Consider the following 21,077-nt stretch of genomic DNA (forward strand, 5'->3'; position numbering starts at 1 on the left):
ATATTGTTATTTAGTTTAGTTCTTACAAGTTAAGTTGGTTATATGTCTTAAGTAACTTAATAGATATTTTCTATTTGCGTTTAAATAGTTGTGTTCTTGCAAATCCCTGAACCACCCTTACGATTTTCTGGATTATTTGCAAGAAGTCCCAGTTTGGTTTATACCCGTAAAAACCCACTAAAATAGCTGAGCTTTTCAAAGATGTGTAATTTGATATATTTTCTTTTATCATGTGCATTGAAATGATTGTTATAGGCTGGTCACTACCGAATCAAATGTAAGCCTACTCTGGTCTAGTAGTCCAAATATAAATAGTGCTAATCTTTTTTCCTTTCCTAGTGCCTTTTCTCAACAGCAACGTGTTTACTTTAATCCTACCGCGTTTCAGTGTGTATCACTTTGCATTCTATCCGTAAAAATGGCGGCGTAAGAATTTAATGTCTCGAAAAGAGAAATTGAAAGAAGCGAAAAGTAGTAAATTCAGCGGGGTGTATTTAACGAACTGTAGTTTTCTTATATAAAAGTAAACACCCCCTTTTCTTTTTGTTTTTCTAAAGTAGCGATATAGTTCTTTTTGGAATATAAGTCTCTGAAAATCTGATATGCTAGAAAATGTCGAAAACCAGTTACGAAGTAAGTGGATTTATATGAAATAAAGAACAGCCGGATTTAGTGGTGTTCAGCCTTAATACTAACCAGGAACTTTTAAAAAGGTTCGAAAGAAGTCCTTAATAAATAGATCCTAATTTTTCCATTTTTCGCGCATTTGCGAGTAAATCGGGGGCCAAATGGGTATTATTTCACTCGTGGAATGAATTTTACATAAAATAGGACACTTTTCATTCGCATGTTTTCGAGTTGTTTACTTGAAAACGAAAGTAGGGTGTTTATTCTGCGGACCGCTTTCTGAACTGCGGCAATATGGGGGAATCTAGAAACTGTAACAAAATTGTCCTGAAGTAGCTGAATTTTATATAACAAAGAACTATTTCTTTTATTGGGATATAGCCTATAAGTGGCAAATCAGGTATTTTTCTCAAAGTTCCACTAGACAGAACGGAATTTCATAATTCTATTTCTAATCACGTATAACGACATCTGGGCACATAACAGAGACTTATTTTTGGATTTTTTTATTACAGACCAAATTTTCGCAAATGTCGCTAAATCTGGTGCAGATCAAATCCGGTATTTGTATGATTTAGACATGAAATCACGATGTATTTGTTAAATCCGTGGCATTTTAGATGAAATAGTGCACAAAACAGAGACTTATTTTTGGATTTTTTTTTATTTTTGACCAAATTTTCGCACATGGGGTGATAATTTCTCTAAATCTGATTTGTAAATGGAACTGTGCAGGTTGTCTTTAATGAAGGTTTTGTGAGAAATAAATGAAAAAAATGTCGAAAATTAAATCAAATAGTTCCTCTTACAGGTTATATTGCAGTAATTCGGTCAAAAATGTGCTTCCATGGTGTATCGAAAGAAGTCCCTAATAAATAGATCCTGTTTTTTTCTCCATTATTCGCGCATTTGCGCTTAAATCGGGGGCTAAATGGGCATTATTTCACTCGTGGAATGAATTTTACATAAAATAGGACACTTTTCATGCTAATATTCGCATGTTTTCGAGTTGTTTACTTGAAAACGAAAGTAGGGTGTTTTTTCTGCGGACCGCTTTCTGAAATGCGGCAATATGGGGGTACCTGATTTCAGCTGACTTGCATTTCACTGCATACTATTCAACACCCCTTTTTCTTTTCGTTTTCTTGAAGCAAATGTAAGGATATCTTGTAGAAAATAGGTCTACGACGGAGTGAAAATCTAGAAACTGTAACAAAATTGTTCTGAAGTAGCTGAATTTTATAAAACAAAGAACAACTTCTGTTATTGGTATATAGCCTATAATTGTCAGGTATTTTTCACAAAGTTCCAGTAGACAGAGCGGAATTTCATAATTCTATTTCTAATTACGTATAACGACATTTGGGCACAAAACAGAGACTTATTTTTGGATTTTTGTTTTTTATTTTTGACCAAATTTTCGCACATGGGGTGATAATTTCGCTAAATCTGATTTGTAAATGGAACTGCGCAGGTTGTCTTTAATGAAGGTTTTCTGAGAAATAAATGCAAAAAATGCCGAAAATTAAATAAAATAGTTCCTCTTACAAGTTATATTGCAGTAATTCGGTCAAAAATGTGCTTCCGTGGTGTAGGTCGAAAGAAGTCCCTAATAACTAGATCCTATTTTTTTCCATTTTCCGCGCATTTGCGCGTAAATCGGGGGCCAAATGGGCATTATTTCACTCGTGGAATGAATTTTACATAAAATAGGACACTTTTCATGCTAATATTCGCATGTTTTCGAGTGTTTACTTGAAAAAGAAAGTAGGGTGTTTTTTCTGCGGACCGCTTTCTGAACTGCGGCAATATGGGGGTACCTGACTTCAGTTCACTTGCGTTTCACTGCATACTATTCAACACCCCTTTTTCTTTTCGTTTTCTAGAAGCAAATGTATGCATATCTTGTGGAAAATAGGTCTACGTACGACGGAGTGAAAATCTAGAAACTGTAACGAAATTGTTCTGAAGTAGCTGAATTTTATATGAAACAAAGAACAATTTCTTTTATTGGTATAGCCTTTACATAGAAATTATTTAGAGAGATAAGCGGCCGGTATACTCGTAAATAATCAATAAAAGTAGTGCGAAAATAGAACGGCGGATTAATTTGCTTCAGTGAAATTCTTGCAGCGAGTATCCAGAATACGGTTATAATAGTTTTATAGAAGCTTGCTACAAAAAGAAGTGGTTTGCTTTCCATGAGTATCAAAAAAATAAAAATAAATGTCAAGATCTCTTTTTTAACATCTAAAAGACCAACCCACGTTCCCTTCCGATAAAAATACAGATCCTGCTTTTCATTTAAAATATCGTTAAAACCAGTGAAAATCATATAGTCTTGTCTATTTAGTTTTTATCTTTACCATGATAAAAAACCTTTAAGTTGTGTTTTTCTTTTTGAAATTTCAGTGCGCAATTTTGAAAGAATAATTCGAACGACGCAATTTTGTAGAATTCTTTTGTAGAAATGTACCATCGCTTTTACACGAGACAAACATTTTTGTAACTGAACTACATGTCCTGAATCAAATAATACCAAATGGATTTTGCAATGGTCAAATTCGACTGTGTTTATGGAATGAATGGAATGAATGAGCTTATTGGTTTACCTTTAAAGTAAATGCTGCTTTGTGATGAAGTCATTTTTATTAATATAACAATTAAAATAAAACAATATAAAGTTAATTGGATCCTGATCGATGCTATTGTATGTTAAACCTATTATATCGGATATCACGTATTTTATTCGCAAAAGATAAAGTTTTAGTAGACTGACGGAGTTATGTAATGTATCTACCAATTCTAATTCTAGCATATTCTGCCCTCGGGTCATTACTCTATCTATGCACCGGTGTTTGTTCTCTGCCAGTAAATAATCCACATTTATTACTTGGGTTGTAGATCATAAAAGATAATATGGATATTGCTTATGAACAGCTCTCTGAGGAGATGTGTTTTCAGATAATTGCATGACAGGTTCACCTTTATACATCTTTTTCCTAGATATTAGCTGCTTACTTGTTTTATCTGTTTGTCAGTTTCCAGAATCTAACACACTGGGTATTATAGACTTGATATTAATCTCGAAATTACAAATTGCAAACTTCGTTTATACGCATCAAATACTATATATAGGTCCAGGGGAGGCAAATGTCTTTTAATCAACTATCAATCCAACCAGTAGTAATTGAATCTCCCAGCATAAACGTTAAGTCTATCTGCAGTATTTTAACAATAATGACGCTGTTATACTATCGTCCGTAGTGTAAGGGATCGGGTAGACAGGATCCTTAATAGCTCTTGTTCGTGAATCTAAGGTGAGAACGTGTCAGCTTAGTGCAGACAAAGGTTTACTACATCTTTATTAAAGCTACATTTTTCTATGTCTCTTTAACAGTGCTTTGTCGAATAAAGTACATTGCTTTATATTTATATAATATATGGTGCGTTATCCCCGTGGAGATATCTCCGTCTAAGGTACGATTGCAGTAATTGGCCGGATATGCCTCCGTGGTAGTCCATATCAGTTTATAGTGCTATTTTCCCGCCTAGTAAAGGGCATTTTTTATGCTATATATAATTTAATTGATATTTGATTGTAATGGAGAATGTCTGCGGATGATTTTTATCTACATTATATGCTTCCAAATTGTGTGCTGAAGCTGCTTGGTAAAATGAAAGTAAAGAGGACCTGTATTACCTATACCTACCTACACAATATTAGCTTTTTCAACACGTATCTCAGTCAAGAAACCATGGTTTTCATTGCGTTATTGTCAGTCAATAATGTTTTGGTATTTTTTGTTTGCATTAAGACAGACTTTCAAGACAAGGGTAGTCTCGCAAGAAGTGAAAGGCTGGAAATGCTAAATAAAATATGTTATTAATTGTTCGTTTTTATATAGAAAATAGTAGCGGTTACATTTAATATATTCTAACCTATATTGAAAAATTCGCACTTCAAGAAAATTGCTTCAACTGGTATTTTCTGATCAGAACTAAATAACAAGATTTAGTTTAGCACAAGGTTTCTTCTCGCGCATATGCAATATTCTGCTTATTATAGACCGCAATGTTAATATCTTTCTCATTTCTGTGCACAAAAATGTACACATAGGAATTCATGTTCTCTTGATCCTGTCCATATAATTATGTGACTCGATTAACCAAGTTCACGCATGAGCAGTTCACGGGTGTGGTCATTTTATATTTCAAACCGGTTCATTCCTTCACAAATAACTCAGCAGGCAAGTGAACACTTCGTGTTCAAAAATTATGTACATCACCTGTTTGAAAGTGACGTTTTCACAGAACAAAAATGGATTCAAACGAAATACAGAAGTTGTTGAACAAACTTTGGTTTTTTAGTTACATAAAAAATAAATGAACAGATAAAATTATTGTCCGCTCAAACTCATGCATTATTTCAAATACTAATTCTTTGCGTTATTTATCTGATTATGTCGAACATTCACTGGTTATTTAATGATATAAAAATATTGTCGTTTTTTTTTCAAGGGAATTCCCGTTTTTGTTGAAAAAGTAGCAACAACCATCATTCTTTGTTACCATTTTATGGTGACATTGTGTTTTAGACATTAAGATTTACGAGTATATCATCAAATGATGAACGAACAACATTTGTACCAACAATTTATCTGACAATTACATGTTCTGCAGTACTGTCCCGTACTGATAATTGGTTTTAATAGTAATAAACATGTTTCATATGCTATTTAATTTTCATGTGAAGCAATCCTTTCTTTCGATGTTTTGTTGTTGTATAATGTTTTTTAGTCTAAACGTTAAATCGACTACCCTACATGAATAAAGAAAATGTATGATACAGACTTTACATTGGTTTATGACCAAAATATTGATGTTAACGCTTGTTACTGTTTTGCTGTTCCTGTTGTAAAAGCAGACAGGTAAAAGCTAAATGTTATTAAACCATTGCCTTTGGTCCATTAAAGGCGTCCTGTTTTGTTCTACCTTATTCGATACAGACTATACTTTGGTTTATGTCCGGAATATTGATGTTAACGCTTGTTATTAAATTGTTTAACTGTAATTGTTGTAAAAGCGGATTTCTAAGGCGAATCGAATTGAACGGAATGTCGGCATCTGTTTTCTGTGCTAGATGCTTCCTTTGCATGCACGTATTAAGTATTACGTGGGAAAGTAATTCCATAATACATTATCATTGGTTTAGTCATGCGGGTATATATTGCAGTTACATTGATTCTTGAGTATATTATCCGCATACATATCTTACTGCCGCCATCTAGTTAATAATTGTCGTCCATAGATCCTAGGGCTATGTGTTTTGCGACTTTAAGAACGGTGTCATCAATAACTGAGTAACTCTATATTATTTATCTTCTTTAGATATTTAATTGTGCGACGTTAAACCCAGCAAAATAAATAAATAAACTAGATATTTGATTTTCTTTTGTTTAGATGTTCGCGTATGCAGCTTCTACATCCTCTTGTCATATTCGTTGAACTGTTGCTATGTGTTATTATATTGGAGCTAGAGGATAAGCATTGCCGATTCAAACAACACCAGGGGAAGCAGGGCGACATGAGAATATTGTTGAATCAAGCAGTACACTAGGATCGGGGGATGTCGCGAGAATCACTGTCAAAGCAAACATTACATTAGGAGTGGCGGAGTGGCCTCGGTGGAGTTTTTTCACTTGGATTGGTGAAATCAAGGGGAAACTTTCTTAGAAGGGTAAGCAAAAACTGTTAAGTAAAATTATGAATTGAACTATTCAGACATACTTAATGGCTTGAGTGTTAACTACATGATTTATCAAGATTACTTGGTTAGACACTACAGATTTATTAGGGAAGAAGTAACTGTTGCTTAGTATTGGAAACATCGACTTTTGGTGGATTAAGTAAAAGTAACAGAAATAACACTGGTCAAATATGGTGGAATGTAGCTTTTATTGTCATCTTTAAAAGCCAGAAAAAATGTTATTATAGAAATGAATGTTTAAATGCGTTTATCATATAAGTAGACATGATATTAATGTATAGTTTTATGGGCAAATTTTATTCAGCATAGCCTATGCATTTGACACGGTTTTTGCAGGTATGGATGATCTAATTTTTTTAAGAGGCATAATTCCGACAATAGCTATTCTATCAGTTGGCAAAATTGTTGACAACTTATGTATAATAATTATTAAGACAGAACGATTTTAAAAACTTTGACATTCCTTGTAGGTACAAAGGTAGTAATTCGCCGGATATGCCTCCGTGGTCCACTCAAATGTAGTCCATGTGTGTATACAAGGAAATTCATTGATGCAAGCATCAAAGACGCCGCCAAGTGTTGTGTCTGAGGTACATTTATTGCAATATATGATAAATTACCAAATCATTACTGTATTAGACTGTTAAAACAAACAAGAATAAACATGATAAAAAAAGTATTACAATGCAATACAAATCATCTACCTGCAATGACATTGACATTGCGAGTAGGTGGCCCCTTTACATACACAATTAAAGTAATTAATTCACCAACTAAGGTCAGCACCTGTGAAAAGTTCTTATATGCAGGAGCATGTGTATGAAGTTTCACATAAATGCAGTTTGTTGAGAGTGAGGAAATGTTGAAAGGTTGTGGCTCACAGAAACCATTATTTTTACTATCATAATGTAATGAGTGTTTTTCTATTCACTAATAGTTTCATAGACATACATTATAGATTTCAGGAATTAGATTATACACAGCAATTTGCTGTTTCCGTTGCCAAAGCAATTAAACTTTTTGTCCAATAAAAGAATGATATAACATGCATTATCTCTAAATCACAGTGTAGAAACGATTGAACAACCATAACGGAAATAGCGATGTGATTTCAATCATTTGTTGAAATATGATAAACGTGGTCTAACTTTTTCGATTGATATTTGGATAATTGTCAAATAAAGGTATGTTTATTCCTTGAGATGTGTTTCGAAAGGCATGTTTCAAAATTTTCCCAGTCAATATAAGTCCAGAATGATTTACATGAGCGGTAGGTAAGGTGAAATCAGTTGATTACACGGTGAATGTTTAGATCATGCATACCAACATTGAATGAGTTTTATCAAAAATAAAGCAAATTTTCTGAATGCATGTCACATTTTAAGAATTTAGTGTATTTTCTTTTTCGTTGATAACGATTTCAACCTTAATTCATCCCTTATTTTGTTTTAAACACAAATTTGCGGTGCTGTGTATTGTATTGTATTGTACGCCTTATTGAAATGATAGTGAACGACTTATTTCGATTTTACACACAAGATTGTACTACTTATTGCAAATATTTAATACGATTTTGTCCATATTGAACGGCAGATTGTTATTACAAATTACGATTAAATTCTGATTTCTGTCTTTTTTAGGTACAATGAAGCAATATTAGTGTTATTATTGCAAAGAAACGACACCAGACTTTGAAAACATAATTAAACACAACTTTATTCAAAACTGACGAAAACATACAAATTCAAATCGAAACACACGACAACATTGAAGATAAGAAAGTTTTATTCACAAAAGATTTTCAAGTAATCCCAAAAGAAGTTAACAATAGCAATATAATGATGATACCAATTAAAGAAAAAACAACAATAAAAATAAAAAAAGAATTCGCTAGTAAATTAGAATCGCCCTTGAAAAAAGTACCAAATAATAATTGTGCTCAGCAAACGAATACAGAGGCTTAAGCAAGTTTAGCAATCCAAATTTAAAATAATGACACATACTGTTTTATTTTTCGAAGGGAACATTGCGTGTTTCCGTCATTTGACAAAAATATTAACCTAGGAAGAGAAAGAATGCCACTTATTTATAGCCCTCAACCTAAAACATGTGTTAAAAAGATTAACCCGGGAAGAAAAAGAAAGCCACTAAGCCCTCATCCCAAAACAAATAGCCTGATGACAAACATACAAAATACTGTCTCATAACAAAAAAAAAATATGGAAGGCAATGGACTTAAAGCACAGAAATATATCCGCAGTTTAAACATTTCAATCAGTCGCCTGTTGACTGTTAATAGAATTGTTATTACCGGTAAGATTGTAATGAAAAACAAAATAAAGTGAACTAGATGGCCGAAAAATGTAATTGAGATTTTGTTCTTACATATTTACTAAACTATAGCTATATCTAAACTATACCCAACATAATCATGAATAATTGTCACTCAAACAAAACAGCTGCCAAGTTTCAAACACATATTGCACAAATTTAGTTATTGTATGTACATTTGTATTTGCTAAAACTGCATGATAAATGTTTTAAGTTCTTTCACGTCCAATACCACTGGCACTGTCTACAAAATCTCTCCAGTTTCAACAGTTCAATGGAAAATAATTACAATAATCATTCCCAGTTAATCGCTATAAATTTTCAATAAAATCGCAACAAATCGTTCACATCATTGTGGACAGTTTTCAATAAATCGTTCAATATGAAATGATACATTGACTACAGAAATCGGTATATTTCTACGCAAAGGATGAATACCTTGTAACGCATGAGTTTAAGAACAATTTATTGACAATGCAGGACTTCTTTAATATGAATCTTATACACATCCATTATCAACTAGAAGGGAAAACTTTGTTTATTCGTGTGACACTTTCTGAAGTTTCAACAGAAATCGGTGATTACTTTTGATTACGGTAGCATAACGACGGTACTTAACACACATACTGATGACATCTAAGACGAATTATCTATTCAATGTATAATCTATTGACTACTTACAGATAAAGACGCCTACACTCCACTATAGTGTAAAAGTAAATGAAAATAGCAGCGGCGTGTAAACCCAGATACTGTGTATGCCGTATAATCGCATCGGTATTTCCGTTTGGGTTGTTCACTGTTTCTACACTGTGTAAATTGCCCCTATATACAAAACAAATGTCACGAACCTTTCTTATATACTTTTGTAATGTCATAGAATTCAGTTTTATTTTCGGACGAATGGTAAACCTGAAATCCTCTTTGGAACCGTAAGGTTACTATAAAGATGTCAGAAATTTAGCAAGCATAATAACCCACTGCAAAAGTGTAGAAAATGTTTTAACGAAAATCTCTTTTTTAGTTAGACAGGAATGGACAGATACAAAAACAATTAAACTATCAATAAAAGTATAAAAAAAGAAACAAGTAACAAGATATAATACAACCAGAGCAACTGATTAGTCATATAAGATTAAAGAAAATATAAATTCAACAATGAAATCTATTTGAAAGTCACTAATGCTTTGATAAGTTATGGCCCCATGGCTTTTGATCTTTCGGTCTTACCACATTTAAAGAAGTACTAACTTGTCACTGACAAATTCAGGCAAATAATAGCCCTTGATTGTACACCTTAGTTGACAGTGAATATCTGTAAACAATGAGTACATGTATATGATACATAAGCAACAAATAGAAATGAAAGTCAAATGTTAGAATCAAGATGAGTTTATAAAATATTTACAAATATTCTGACTAGTTGAACATGTGGTCACAAATGGGAAACTCTATGCTTCAAAGTTAAGGTAACCATAACAATTATTTAAATATACAATTGTTAAAGGAATCTGCAAAAATGTGCTCATTCTGAACTTACATCACTGTACCTATCATCAAAGAAAATAAGACAAAAGGTTAAAAATAAGTTAACTGTGGTACTTAGTACGTTCATTTCAATATATATGCTTATTGATTCCTTTCTTTAATTTGTTAGCATGTTTTTCAAGGAATTTTATGCAGGCAAAGTGTAATTTTCCGTATTTTTTTTCTGGGAATGTCTGCAGATGATTTTAAACTACGTTATATGAATATAGTAATCATGTTATTACAAAGAATAAGTTAAGTGCAAAATCAAATAAAATGAATGCTTAACATTTTGAGGCCAATTTTCCAGTGTTTACTCACGTATCATCGTTATATTCCTTTAGAGTAAACCCGTTAATATTTGAAGAGAGGGAAAAGCGACTTATCAGTTAGACGATGCGTCAAAATAGCGTTACTGAAACATGTTTCCACCGAAAGCAAATCTTACATCTATGCCAGAGTTGGTTATCTTGTAGTTTTAAACATAATTATTACGTCAAGGTCCTTTCAGATTTACACAAAAACGTTTGACAGATGAAATAATAGAAAACAGTCTCTGGAAGGCGTTATCTAAAAGTGTTTTTACAGTAACACATTATATAGCTATGCTTTTATTTCATTGATAAAATAGAAACACAAAACGTGTTATGAATAAAAAGCCTTCTGCATTTATATTCAAAAGTTTAATGTGTTTCTAATTTGACTTAAAAAAATGTTACGTCGAACATTTAAATCTCATACAAATTTTCAGATACGCTTATATCAATACAACCAGACGACACTAATTTGTTATCGATTGCTGTGTTTTGGGAAATAGAATAAATCGGATGAATATACATGTAACTGCCTTTTTTGTTGCCTTCCTGACTGACTGGACCTCGTATGAGTTTCGCTGACTCTCCTTCTGTTGTCTGGTCTTCAGCTGGCTCATCGTAGATATGTTCAATTGGCTCTTCGTAGATATGACCTGATAAGAAAGTAGATTGTTTTGTAATAGGGAACAAATTCCGTTATACAATATTAAATCTTTCTACAATTGAATGCAAAGGGGTGTGATTATTGATGTAACTATTTTAGGTAGTTTCACATTATTGGTCAGATGATGTTTTGAAAAAAGCATGAAGCTTATTAGTAAAATAATGTTTAGCTCATTTTATTGTTTCTTAAGATTTGATTCCAATATATAAAGGCATTAAAATGAAATATATTGCTTCTTATCAACTGGATAGCACTTCTAATAACTGAGGAAACTGCTTTCCAAATCTGTTAGTTAAACTTAATATAAATAAGAAATGAAAAACGATTTTAATAACTATGTTCATGAATATGAGTAAGTGTTCCTTTGTGTAACAATACCACTTCTGACTAGTGTAAAGTGGAAGTATGATTCACGGTACAGCTAAATAAAACTGTCTATGAATAATATAACTAACAATAGGATTTTTCATTTCAGGAAAGTAATTCAACACACTCTAGTTCATCTACACTTGACTGTCAGAGGTCCGGATTTTGAATCCCGGTCTCGGTACTGAATATTTATGAGATGCTCTTGACTGTCTCCCACCTAACTTAACTGGCCAGTACTGGTTCTTCCCAGGAAAGACGGAATCATCTGTATAAGTGCTATACATCGGTCACGCTAAAAAACCAGACTGTCTATTCGCAAAGAAAATTCACTAACTTAGCCGGACAGGCTTGCATATGAAAGGACTTCTCACTATTTTACTCTGTCCCTCTGGTCAGATCGCTCTGTGTCTGTACTAGTAGGGGATGAATTTGGCGCCCTGAGTGGCTGCCTTAGCGCTATTTAAAGCGCCTTTGAACGTGTTTATCATGAAAAGGGCGCTCTATAAATTTAGTATAATAATCATAATGATGATTACCATCATGGAAGCACTAAAAAATAAAGTTATTCTATGGTGCGTCTTTAACTGAATTAAAACGCATGCTTTCCTGTGTAAACTTTTGGAAAATCAAACATGAGGTATGTAAACACTGCTACAGGGCATTTTCAGATATTACGAAAATATCAATCAAGCTAACTTACAATGCAAGGTATGCTCCAATCGTAGCTGAGTTCGCGTTGCTATTCAATTTCTTGTAAACCTTATAATATTCCTGCAGGCTTTATATATAAACATGTGTATGTTGAAGAAGAAAGTATCTCTTATACCTGAGTCCTCCATAATTCTACAAGCTGCTCTGTTTTGGTTATACTCAACTGCATGCCTTAAACGAAGAGTAACTTCCTGTCGCCGTTTCTCTTTTTGTCTTCAATAAAAATGCTAACATATAATAAAAAATAATACAAATAATATATGTTATGCTTTTCAAAAATAGATTATTACACTTGTACATGAAGTGGAGCGACGGAAATTCGTTCACGATAACGTTAAAACGCTCGTAATGCAGAGTCACTCGATCATCAATGTAACATAACTGACTGACATATCTTGCCGATTTCTTGAACATCCTGGTTGTAACATTTAACTTTTGTTGCCGTATTTATGTAACGGCATCAGTTAAGTGTTATACAGATGCTAGAAGAAAAGATTTGTCCATTTATGCTATCTAACGATCAAAATATGTCATCACAACAAGTTACAAAACGTGGTAAGATATAATGTGTGATTGATAAATACCGTTTTCTGACCAATGTAACAGTAGTAACGGCTGCATAGATGACGAGGACAGTTACAGAAACCACCACAACAATAGTACCAACAGGGCTGGTCGAATCAGAATCAGTTCCATATCTTCTTTCTGTTTAGAAAATTTAAAATTAAGTAGAAAGAGTAAAATTCAGGGAGACATTGGACATATCAAACGCAGCCAGATCCAAAGCCACCCACAAATAGAAATACAGTTGAAAGATAGAACATCAACAAGTATACAAGCATAACACAAACATACAAGACAACAAACACACCCTATAAAACAGTAGAAACCAGAAACAAAACCGCATTGCAACGGCCAGTAACATTTGTAAAGGGAACTTGAGATTTAAACCTCACACCTACAATAGTTCCAACTTGTTAGAGGAAACAGTGCAAATAGAATACGAAGAAGCTTTAACATGCGTTTGTATCAAATAAAGCAAATAAATAGGGTCGAATTCGAGGTACTGCACTGTACTTACAAGTAACAACTTGTCTGGTCGCCCGTTTACCTCCATAGGAAGATCTGCAGATTTATGGATCGCAAGGTCGTGAGTTTGATTTCTCGTTGAGGCGTGTGATCTCCGTGCCGATTGAAAAAATACTGTTTCTGAAGTAAATCGTTCTGCGACTCTGATTCGTGTGGGATAGTTGGCAGATACTTGCAGAGAACAGGTTAGTACTGATTCAAGAAAAAATGGTTAGGTTAACTGTCCGCCGTTACATAACTGAAATACTGTTTAAAAACGGCGCTCAGTCCAAAGCAAACGAAGTCAGAACGTTAACAGCATTACTTTTTACAACTAGGCAAGCTGCAAACCAAATTACCAAAAGCATCAGAGAGTAGTATACTTGAGTAGTCATCGCAAAATTGAGAAGAAATGAGTAGTGACTAACTGTAGGAAACATGCACTATAATTTATGAGTTGTACATTATTCCCTCTTGATTTTTCTACGTATTTTATTAAAATAGCTACTTATTTTTGTATATGTTTTAAACTACATAACGAAACGGCTTGGATGTGCAAGATTTCTGCGTCTTGCCAAATAATGCGTGAATGAATATATATAGAATTGTGGACTTTGTTTTACACCGCTTAAAGTTTTGCGCATTTAATGAATTAAATCAGAATTATTCCTTCATAAAGTATTCTTATAACAACCAGTCAATTTTTCTTTAATTACTTTGTCTTCGTAGTCAGGAGTTTTCTTCATCCTCAGACAGTACTTTCAACAAAATATTGCATTTTGAAAAAGGAAAAAAAATACTAGTTATTATTTTCAACTTCCATACATTTCTAGTATATATTTTCATAGTGAGCTGAAAGAATGTCATTATAGAAATTATCAGTTAAAATTCCAAAACGAATATAAAATTGAAATTATGTTACAATACCATATACGGAGTAGTTGCAGAGATTTGGAGCCAGCAAGTATTTACTAATAAAAGTAATCGATGGGGAGTTTAACTTGTCAATCTTGTCCATAATGTCCACTATCGATATATTAGTTAGGTACGTATATTGAATTAAAAACAATTTTGATACTGCCTTTACTGAATAGAATCTATTCATAAAAAGCGGATAAAGGTCAACTTGTAAGATACTCCACCTCCCCAAACCTTATCAATATGACTTTGTAAGCAGAATATGAAAGAATAACGTTTTTTCGTCTTAAAAACATTCAATATGCAATAAAATATATGTGGATAAAATGCCTCGCAGTAACATTTACAGTAAATATCTAAAGAAAGATATCTTAATGGAAGATGTATATTGAGTGTCTTTAAGTCATTAATTGCAGTTGTTTTCTTTCTTGCCTACTCCTGATGTCTAAAAATCAGATTAAATCGTTAAACACAAGAAGGGAACCACCAACCTTGTAAGCATGATTCTCCCTCGTAGTCTTTTATACACCCATTGACACAAGAGCCAGTTTCTCTGTCGCATGTTCTGTTGAGACAAGCAAAGCTGCACGAATTATGGCATTTATTTCCGTAGTAGCCAACTTCACACCCCAAGCTACATATTCCCGTTGACCAGTCGCATTCCTTCTTTACGCAGTTACCATTACACACCAAATCACAGTGAGGACCATATATAGCGGGATTTACGCAACGATTGCAGTGTCCGGTTTGCTTATCACAAACCAAGCAACTTTTAAAGCATAGTTTCTCGCATCGTTTACCCCATGTACCATTTACACATCCCATAAGGCAAAACCCCATTTTGTTATCACATTTCTGATCAATACATGTCTTTTTGCATTCTGAGCAACGCGTATTGGTATTATGATCCGAGTCTGGAAAATAACCATCTATACAAGAAATGCACCCGCCATACTTTCCATCATATGTTGTTATGCAGTCAGTGCACATGACATCTTGTATTTTACATTCAGAAAGACACGAGAAGCCATAAAATCCAGGCTTACACCCATATGTACATTCAAATTCTGAAGAGCATTCATTTTGTCTACAATTGTTATTACATTTACAGCATGAATTACTTTGTAAGTAATATTTTGAGTTATAGCATGATGTACACTGATTTGCGCTGTTACACATTTCTAACGTACAAGAGCAATTTTTAGCCAAATTTCCAAAACCAGTCTTACACTTGGCACATGTGCCATTTAGATAACATATACAGTTAATTGGACATACGCATTTATCTCCATTATAATCGGCTAAGCACCCTAGCCTACAACTTCCATTAACGCTGAGACAGTCGCCGTGAAGACAATTTTCGGGACATTCCAACAGGCACTGATTTCCCCAATAGCCACGTTTGCAGCCGTAGTCACATGTCCCATTGTCAGCATTACATGTTGTATTCATACAATTTGCAGAGCACTGAGTGTTGCAGTGATAAAACCTACTGCTTTTATTTCGTCCGTAACTATCTATTTTGCACGTTAAACATTCATTTATTCGACCACTAGAACTATCACAGGTTTGACATTTCGTTTGACATTCCGATTTGCATTTATTGCCATACAGCCCATCTTCACAAACTTCACAATATCCGGTATCAATATTACAAGCTGTTCCTCTTTTACAGTAACTGCATTTGGCTTGGCAAAATGGGCCGTAAAAACCATTGAAACATGACTTACACGACATATTATCTGTACAGGTCTGACAGTTCTTGCGGCAAGATCTATCACACCTGATCCCGTAAAGCCCAGATATGCAGGCATAGCAACTTCCGTCCCTTGAGCACTTGCCTGAAATACAAGCTGGAGGACAAAGCTCAGAACAAAATATACCGAAATAACCAGGCTGACAATCGTTGCAATAACCTGATATATTGCACAAGGAGGTAATACAGTTCTCCGGGCATTGCATATTACAATGCTCTCCATAGTAACCTGAAATACATGCATTGCATGTTCCATCCGACCGGCACACGCCATCCGAACACCCTGTGGAGCATTTTATCTGACAACGCTCTCCCCAAAAACGATCTTCACAAGACTGACAGGAATGTTCTGAGGTACATTTCTTGCAGCTACCTGGACAGGACAAATCACAATATCTGCCATGAAATTTAGGAATGCATCCTAACAAGCATGTCCCATCCCGTGTATCACACGTCCCAGTATAACAATTCTCAGGACATGATACGTTGCAATAACTTCCGTACATCCCAGGTATGCATTGCTTGCAGTACGTTCCGGTGAAGTTTGCTTTACAGCTTTTAGAGCATATCCCTGTATCTTGATCACACATGTCTAATAAGCATCCATAAGAGCATTTCTTTTCACATTTTTCTCCGTGATTTCCATCTTTGCATTTTGTGCATTCCGTAGTTGATAAACAGGAACGGCAGCTGTCGGGACACTCGTTTCTGCAGTCTTTACCCCAATACCCGTCCATGCAATTTACGCATTTTGGCCGTTTAAAAAGAGGTTTACATTTATTGCAGGTGCCTGTTTCCTTGTCGCAAACGTCGGCTAAACACCCACTTGGACAAGTCATTTCACATTTATGCCCATAATACGAAGGCTTACAATCGCAGATACCATTAACCGCGTTACAGCTACTCTCCGAACATCCACTAGAACAATTCTGTTCGCATATTTTACCATAAAATCCGTCAAAACACATAGTACAGTTGTCGTATGAATCACAAGTCCAACAATGTTTAGGGCAATTTTGATTACAAGCCGGTCCAAATTTTCCAGGACTACATGAATTACACGATTCTCCAATAAAGTTGTCTTGACAACTGCATTTTCCCGTTTCCTTTTCACAAATGTTGTCTACGCATCCAGGAGAGCACCTTTGTGTACAAGTACGTCCAAAATATCCAAGCTTGCATTCAGTGCATTCATAATACACCGCACAGGAGGCGCAGTTCGCGAGACAAGGTAAACATGCAGATTCTAGCCCGTAGAACCCACTGGGACATGCCAAGCACAACGTTCCATTTTGATAGTATCCGTCGTTACATTCAATACATTCATTTTCTGATGTGCACTTTGTACAGTTTTTCGGGCATTTTCGACACGACCCACCGTTCCTGAAATATCCCGTGTCACACTGATAACACTTTTCTTCTTTAGAATAACACACACTGCATCCTTCGGCACAAGGATAGCAGACCTTTTCACCGTTGCCATAAGGTTTTAAATAGAACCCTGCGTTACATTCAGTGCAAATTCGATTTGAAGAACATATTAAGCAATTTGCTGAACATTTTTCGCATATATTTTTATCATTTACAAAGTACCCATCATTGCAGCCGTTACAATAACCGAACCAGGTACATTTACATCCTAGATCACATTTAGATACGACAGATCCTGAAATACAATAAGAGCACCTAACTTCATAAGGTCATCGATTGAAACGTTTTATGAAAATACTAAGTAGTAAATTATGTTAACTTAGAAATTTGCTAAATGAGAAAAACAAATACTCACAAATCGACATGTAACATAACCAAGACCCTTTTAACGTGTGTATTTCCTCACAAACTACAAATTCCTTTATATTAGTAAAGCAACCGCAAATATAAGATTAAGATATTGTTTATTTTATGGAATTACTTATGTTTAACTTTTTAAATGGCAGCACATTCATTATTTTTTTAATCATTTGAATGATCAACCTGTCAGAATTCATCTTGTAATAATATATGTTTTCAAATGAACTTAAGGTTGTTACTTGTTTTACGTAAAAACTGTTGATACTACATAAACTTTCAAAATAAGAGTATATATTCAAAGTTTACCTAATATTGCTTCATAAAATACTACTTTTTGCTGATGATTTTACTTAATATATAAATGAATTAATATTCAACATGACTGATAGATTCTAGTTCAACTCCTTAGCAGAAAATTCAACCATTAGTTTTGCACTGAAACGAATTTGTTTTTGAATTTTTTATTATATTCTGAACACATATCGTGATACGATATAGTCCTGTATATTATCATAACACTCGTCTATCAAACTACGTGTAATTCTGTGACATTTTGGTCACGAAATGAGTTGTTTCAACATGCAAATGTTGCAGCATAAGAAAATATGTAAATGTAAATATTTACCGCAGTTAATGATTAACAGCATGAAAGCAATAAGAACGGAAGATAACATCTGAAAAAAAGAATTACATATGAATTTAATTATCGTGCATCAAATAAATTAGTCTGTGTAAAAGGGTCTATATTTATCGTAGACTCAAGAAAGACTTAAATCATTGTTGTTTAGAAAATGAAAAAAATAGAAAAGAAAATAACTTACTTTTTTCATTATTTTTTTTAAACGAGATTGAATACTGACAACATATGGGGTAATCGTGACGAAAAGTTATGCCGGATTTACTTTGAATTAAATCATTTGTTATCATTTCTGGTCCTTTGGGATCATGGACTTCATTAGATGTGCTTTCGTTAAGCCGATGGTAAGGTCATGAGAGGTGTTGGAATTATCGTTACTTTTCATAAGTGTCTAAGCCAAACCTTGTCTGCTGATGGGGTCGTTCTGTTCTTCCGAAGGATTGTTTTGCTTAAGCGCCAGATACATTCATCCACTCGAAACACATTACCCTAATTACGAGACATTTTAGTAGAAATCCCCGTAAAAAACGGCATAATAATTGCATGCCTTCACTTTAAAGTTGAAACAATAACCTCGTTGCATAATATTAGGTCACACAATTTGTCTCAGAAATAAGAAATGAGATAAATAAATTTGACTGTGACATTTTCTTAGTACTTTGATATAAACAAAACGAAATGTTCAGCTTCTTTTTGCAAACATACAAGAAGTTATTATATGAGAAAATATTTGACGAACTGATTATGAATATTAAAATATTGAAAATATCAGAAACACAAGAAACACATTTTTAACGATGTTAGAAACTAAAAACGCCATTTCTTATGATATTGACAAAGAAATAAATATATTTTTGAAATATATAACATGTTGATTGCTCCATATTGAAGAGAAATATCTTTGTTACATTTGGTATTTCGGTATAATTTGTTCATTTAATGAATAGATCAGAAAAGAATAAAATAATTGTTTTAGATATCAACATAATTACCACTTTCATCACAACCACATACATTACATTTTCGACGGCGCTATTTTCTTTTTTTATTAGTTGTTGTAACAAAGGAATCAATACTTAACTGTCTATGTCCTAAATCAAACCAGATATGTGTTTAAACGAATATTATCTTATTTTATCCGCTTCATTTAAAAATCAACAAACATTATATCTTAAAGCTACAGTCTTTCTATTACTTTACCACAGATACACTAAAAACAAAACTCAAACCCTATTTAATTAATTATATTTCTAATGCGTTGCATAGTTATTACTAAGCTTGAAGTGTAATAATACAGTTTCATGTGATTAGTAACTTTAACAGAAATAACAATAAAACATAATGAACAAGCATTAGGAAAAATGCATTAAACGTATTCAATCAGGAAGGAAGTGAAAGTAATCCCGTGTAAAGTTCATACTGATTGTGCTGCTACATGAAAACTGACACTTGCGACATGTTCGCCCCTTTAGCTTAGAGAACGTCATCTCCGGCTTAAAAATATGTTGTCATTTAAATCAGTCGTAATGTAAAAAGTGCATAACAGATAATATGAGCATGAAAATGTATTTCATTGACGTAAGAACAGATGTCATACTTTCTTTGAACATATATATGTTTTTTTTTATTCGCAGCCGTCATTCCCTATATGTACCTGACGTTTTGACGTTACGTCAGAAAAGTGATATAGCATAAACTAATGGCGATATATATCAAAGCAACATAAGAGTACTAAAGAATGGTGTTCGTACATGTGTAAATCCTGTTGGATAACGCGCACATTTAATAAAACCCTGAAACGGTTTAGTTTGAAATTTGTGCTGTCTGATCAGACAATGACGCAACTTTGAAATATGCGTATGAAAACAAAACAGACAGGATCAACACTAGGTTCATCGGAGTATGAACCTCTCCGCTAAACTAGTTAGATTGATAAAAGAAACGTGGAATCGTTGTCTTATAAAATTAATGAATCATGCTGGTCGTAGAACATGTGCATGAACCTCTCAGGGCGGCGTTGCATTTTAATTAGGTACGCTTTAGAATGGGTCTTTACTCATAAGACCTAACAAAAAATTGCTTGTTTCCGCTAACATGCTAAACAATAAGGGTAGGTAGGTCAGTAGTTTTAGTGTGTGTGTGTTTTTTTTGTGTTTTTTTTTTTTTTTTTTTGGGGGGGGGGGGGGGTTGTGTGTGTGTGGGGCGGGGGGGGGGGGGTTATTAAGCGCAAACACTTCTGTATTTATTTCCTCCTGTGTGTTCTTCACCATTGTTAATTGTATTTCCAGCCCGTTTATTAACAATATGACCTGGGACATGACATGACGTCATTTGTGTAATCCTTAATCAAAATATCGAGCATTGTTTTTATGTCTATAGATTCCTCTTTGTTTCAAACTCAACGACTTTCTGGTTTAATTGCGTTTATCGTTAACTTTCAAGCGAGGCAAGGTATTTGACAGTGAAGATTACGGAATTCTGTCAGTGCCATTTGAAATGTCGTCCGTCGCCCCTCAAAGGCGACGCACGACATTGCGATACGACATCGCGACAATGCGATACGACGCACGACAATGCAATACGACACACGACAA

The 21,077-nt window shown here is 34.0% G+C and overlaps 1 protein-coding gene across 1 annotated transcript in view; it reads right to left on the reverse strand.

Moving 5' to 3' along the window:
• The window catches only part of LOC123542686 (uncharacterized), a 61,228-nt gene extending 41,460 nt beyond the window's left edge, over positions 1 to 19,768 (reverse strand). Inside the window, exons 1-6 of the mRNA XM_053531245.1 lie at positions 18,886 to 19,768; positions 18,472 to 18,520; positions 14,791 to 17,721; positions 12,898 to 13,018; positions 12,429 to 12,526; positions 10,997 to 11,222 (exon numbers count right to left, since the gene is read on the reverse strand). Of these exons, the coding sequence (XP_053387220.1) occupies positions 10,997 to 11,222; positions 12,429 to 12,526; positions 12,898 to 13,018; positions 14,791 to 17,721; positions 18,472 to 18,520 (3,425 nt within the window). The 5' untranslated portion in view covers positions 18,886 to 19,768. The remainder of the gene's footprint in view (positions 1 to 10,996; positions 11,223 to 12,428; positions 12,527 to 12,897; positions 13,019 to 14,790; positions 17,722 to 18,471; positions 18,521 to 18,885) is intronic.
• Between the last annotated feature and the right edge of the window lie 1,309 nt (positions 19,769 to 21,077).

Source organism: Mercenaria mercenaria, chromosome 19 (genome assembly GCF_021730395.1).
Source record: "Mercenaria mercenaria strain notata chromosome 19, MADL_Memer_1, whole genome shotgun sequence".
Lineage (NCBI taxonomy): Eukaryota > Metazoa > Mollusca > Bivalvia > Venerida > Veneridae > Mercenaria > Mercenaria mercenaria.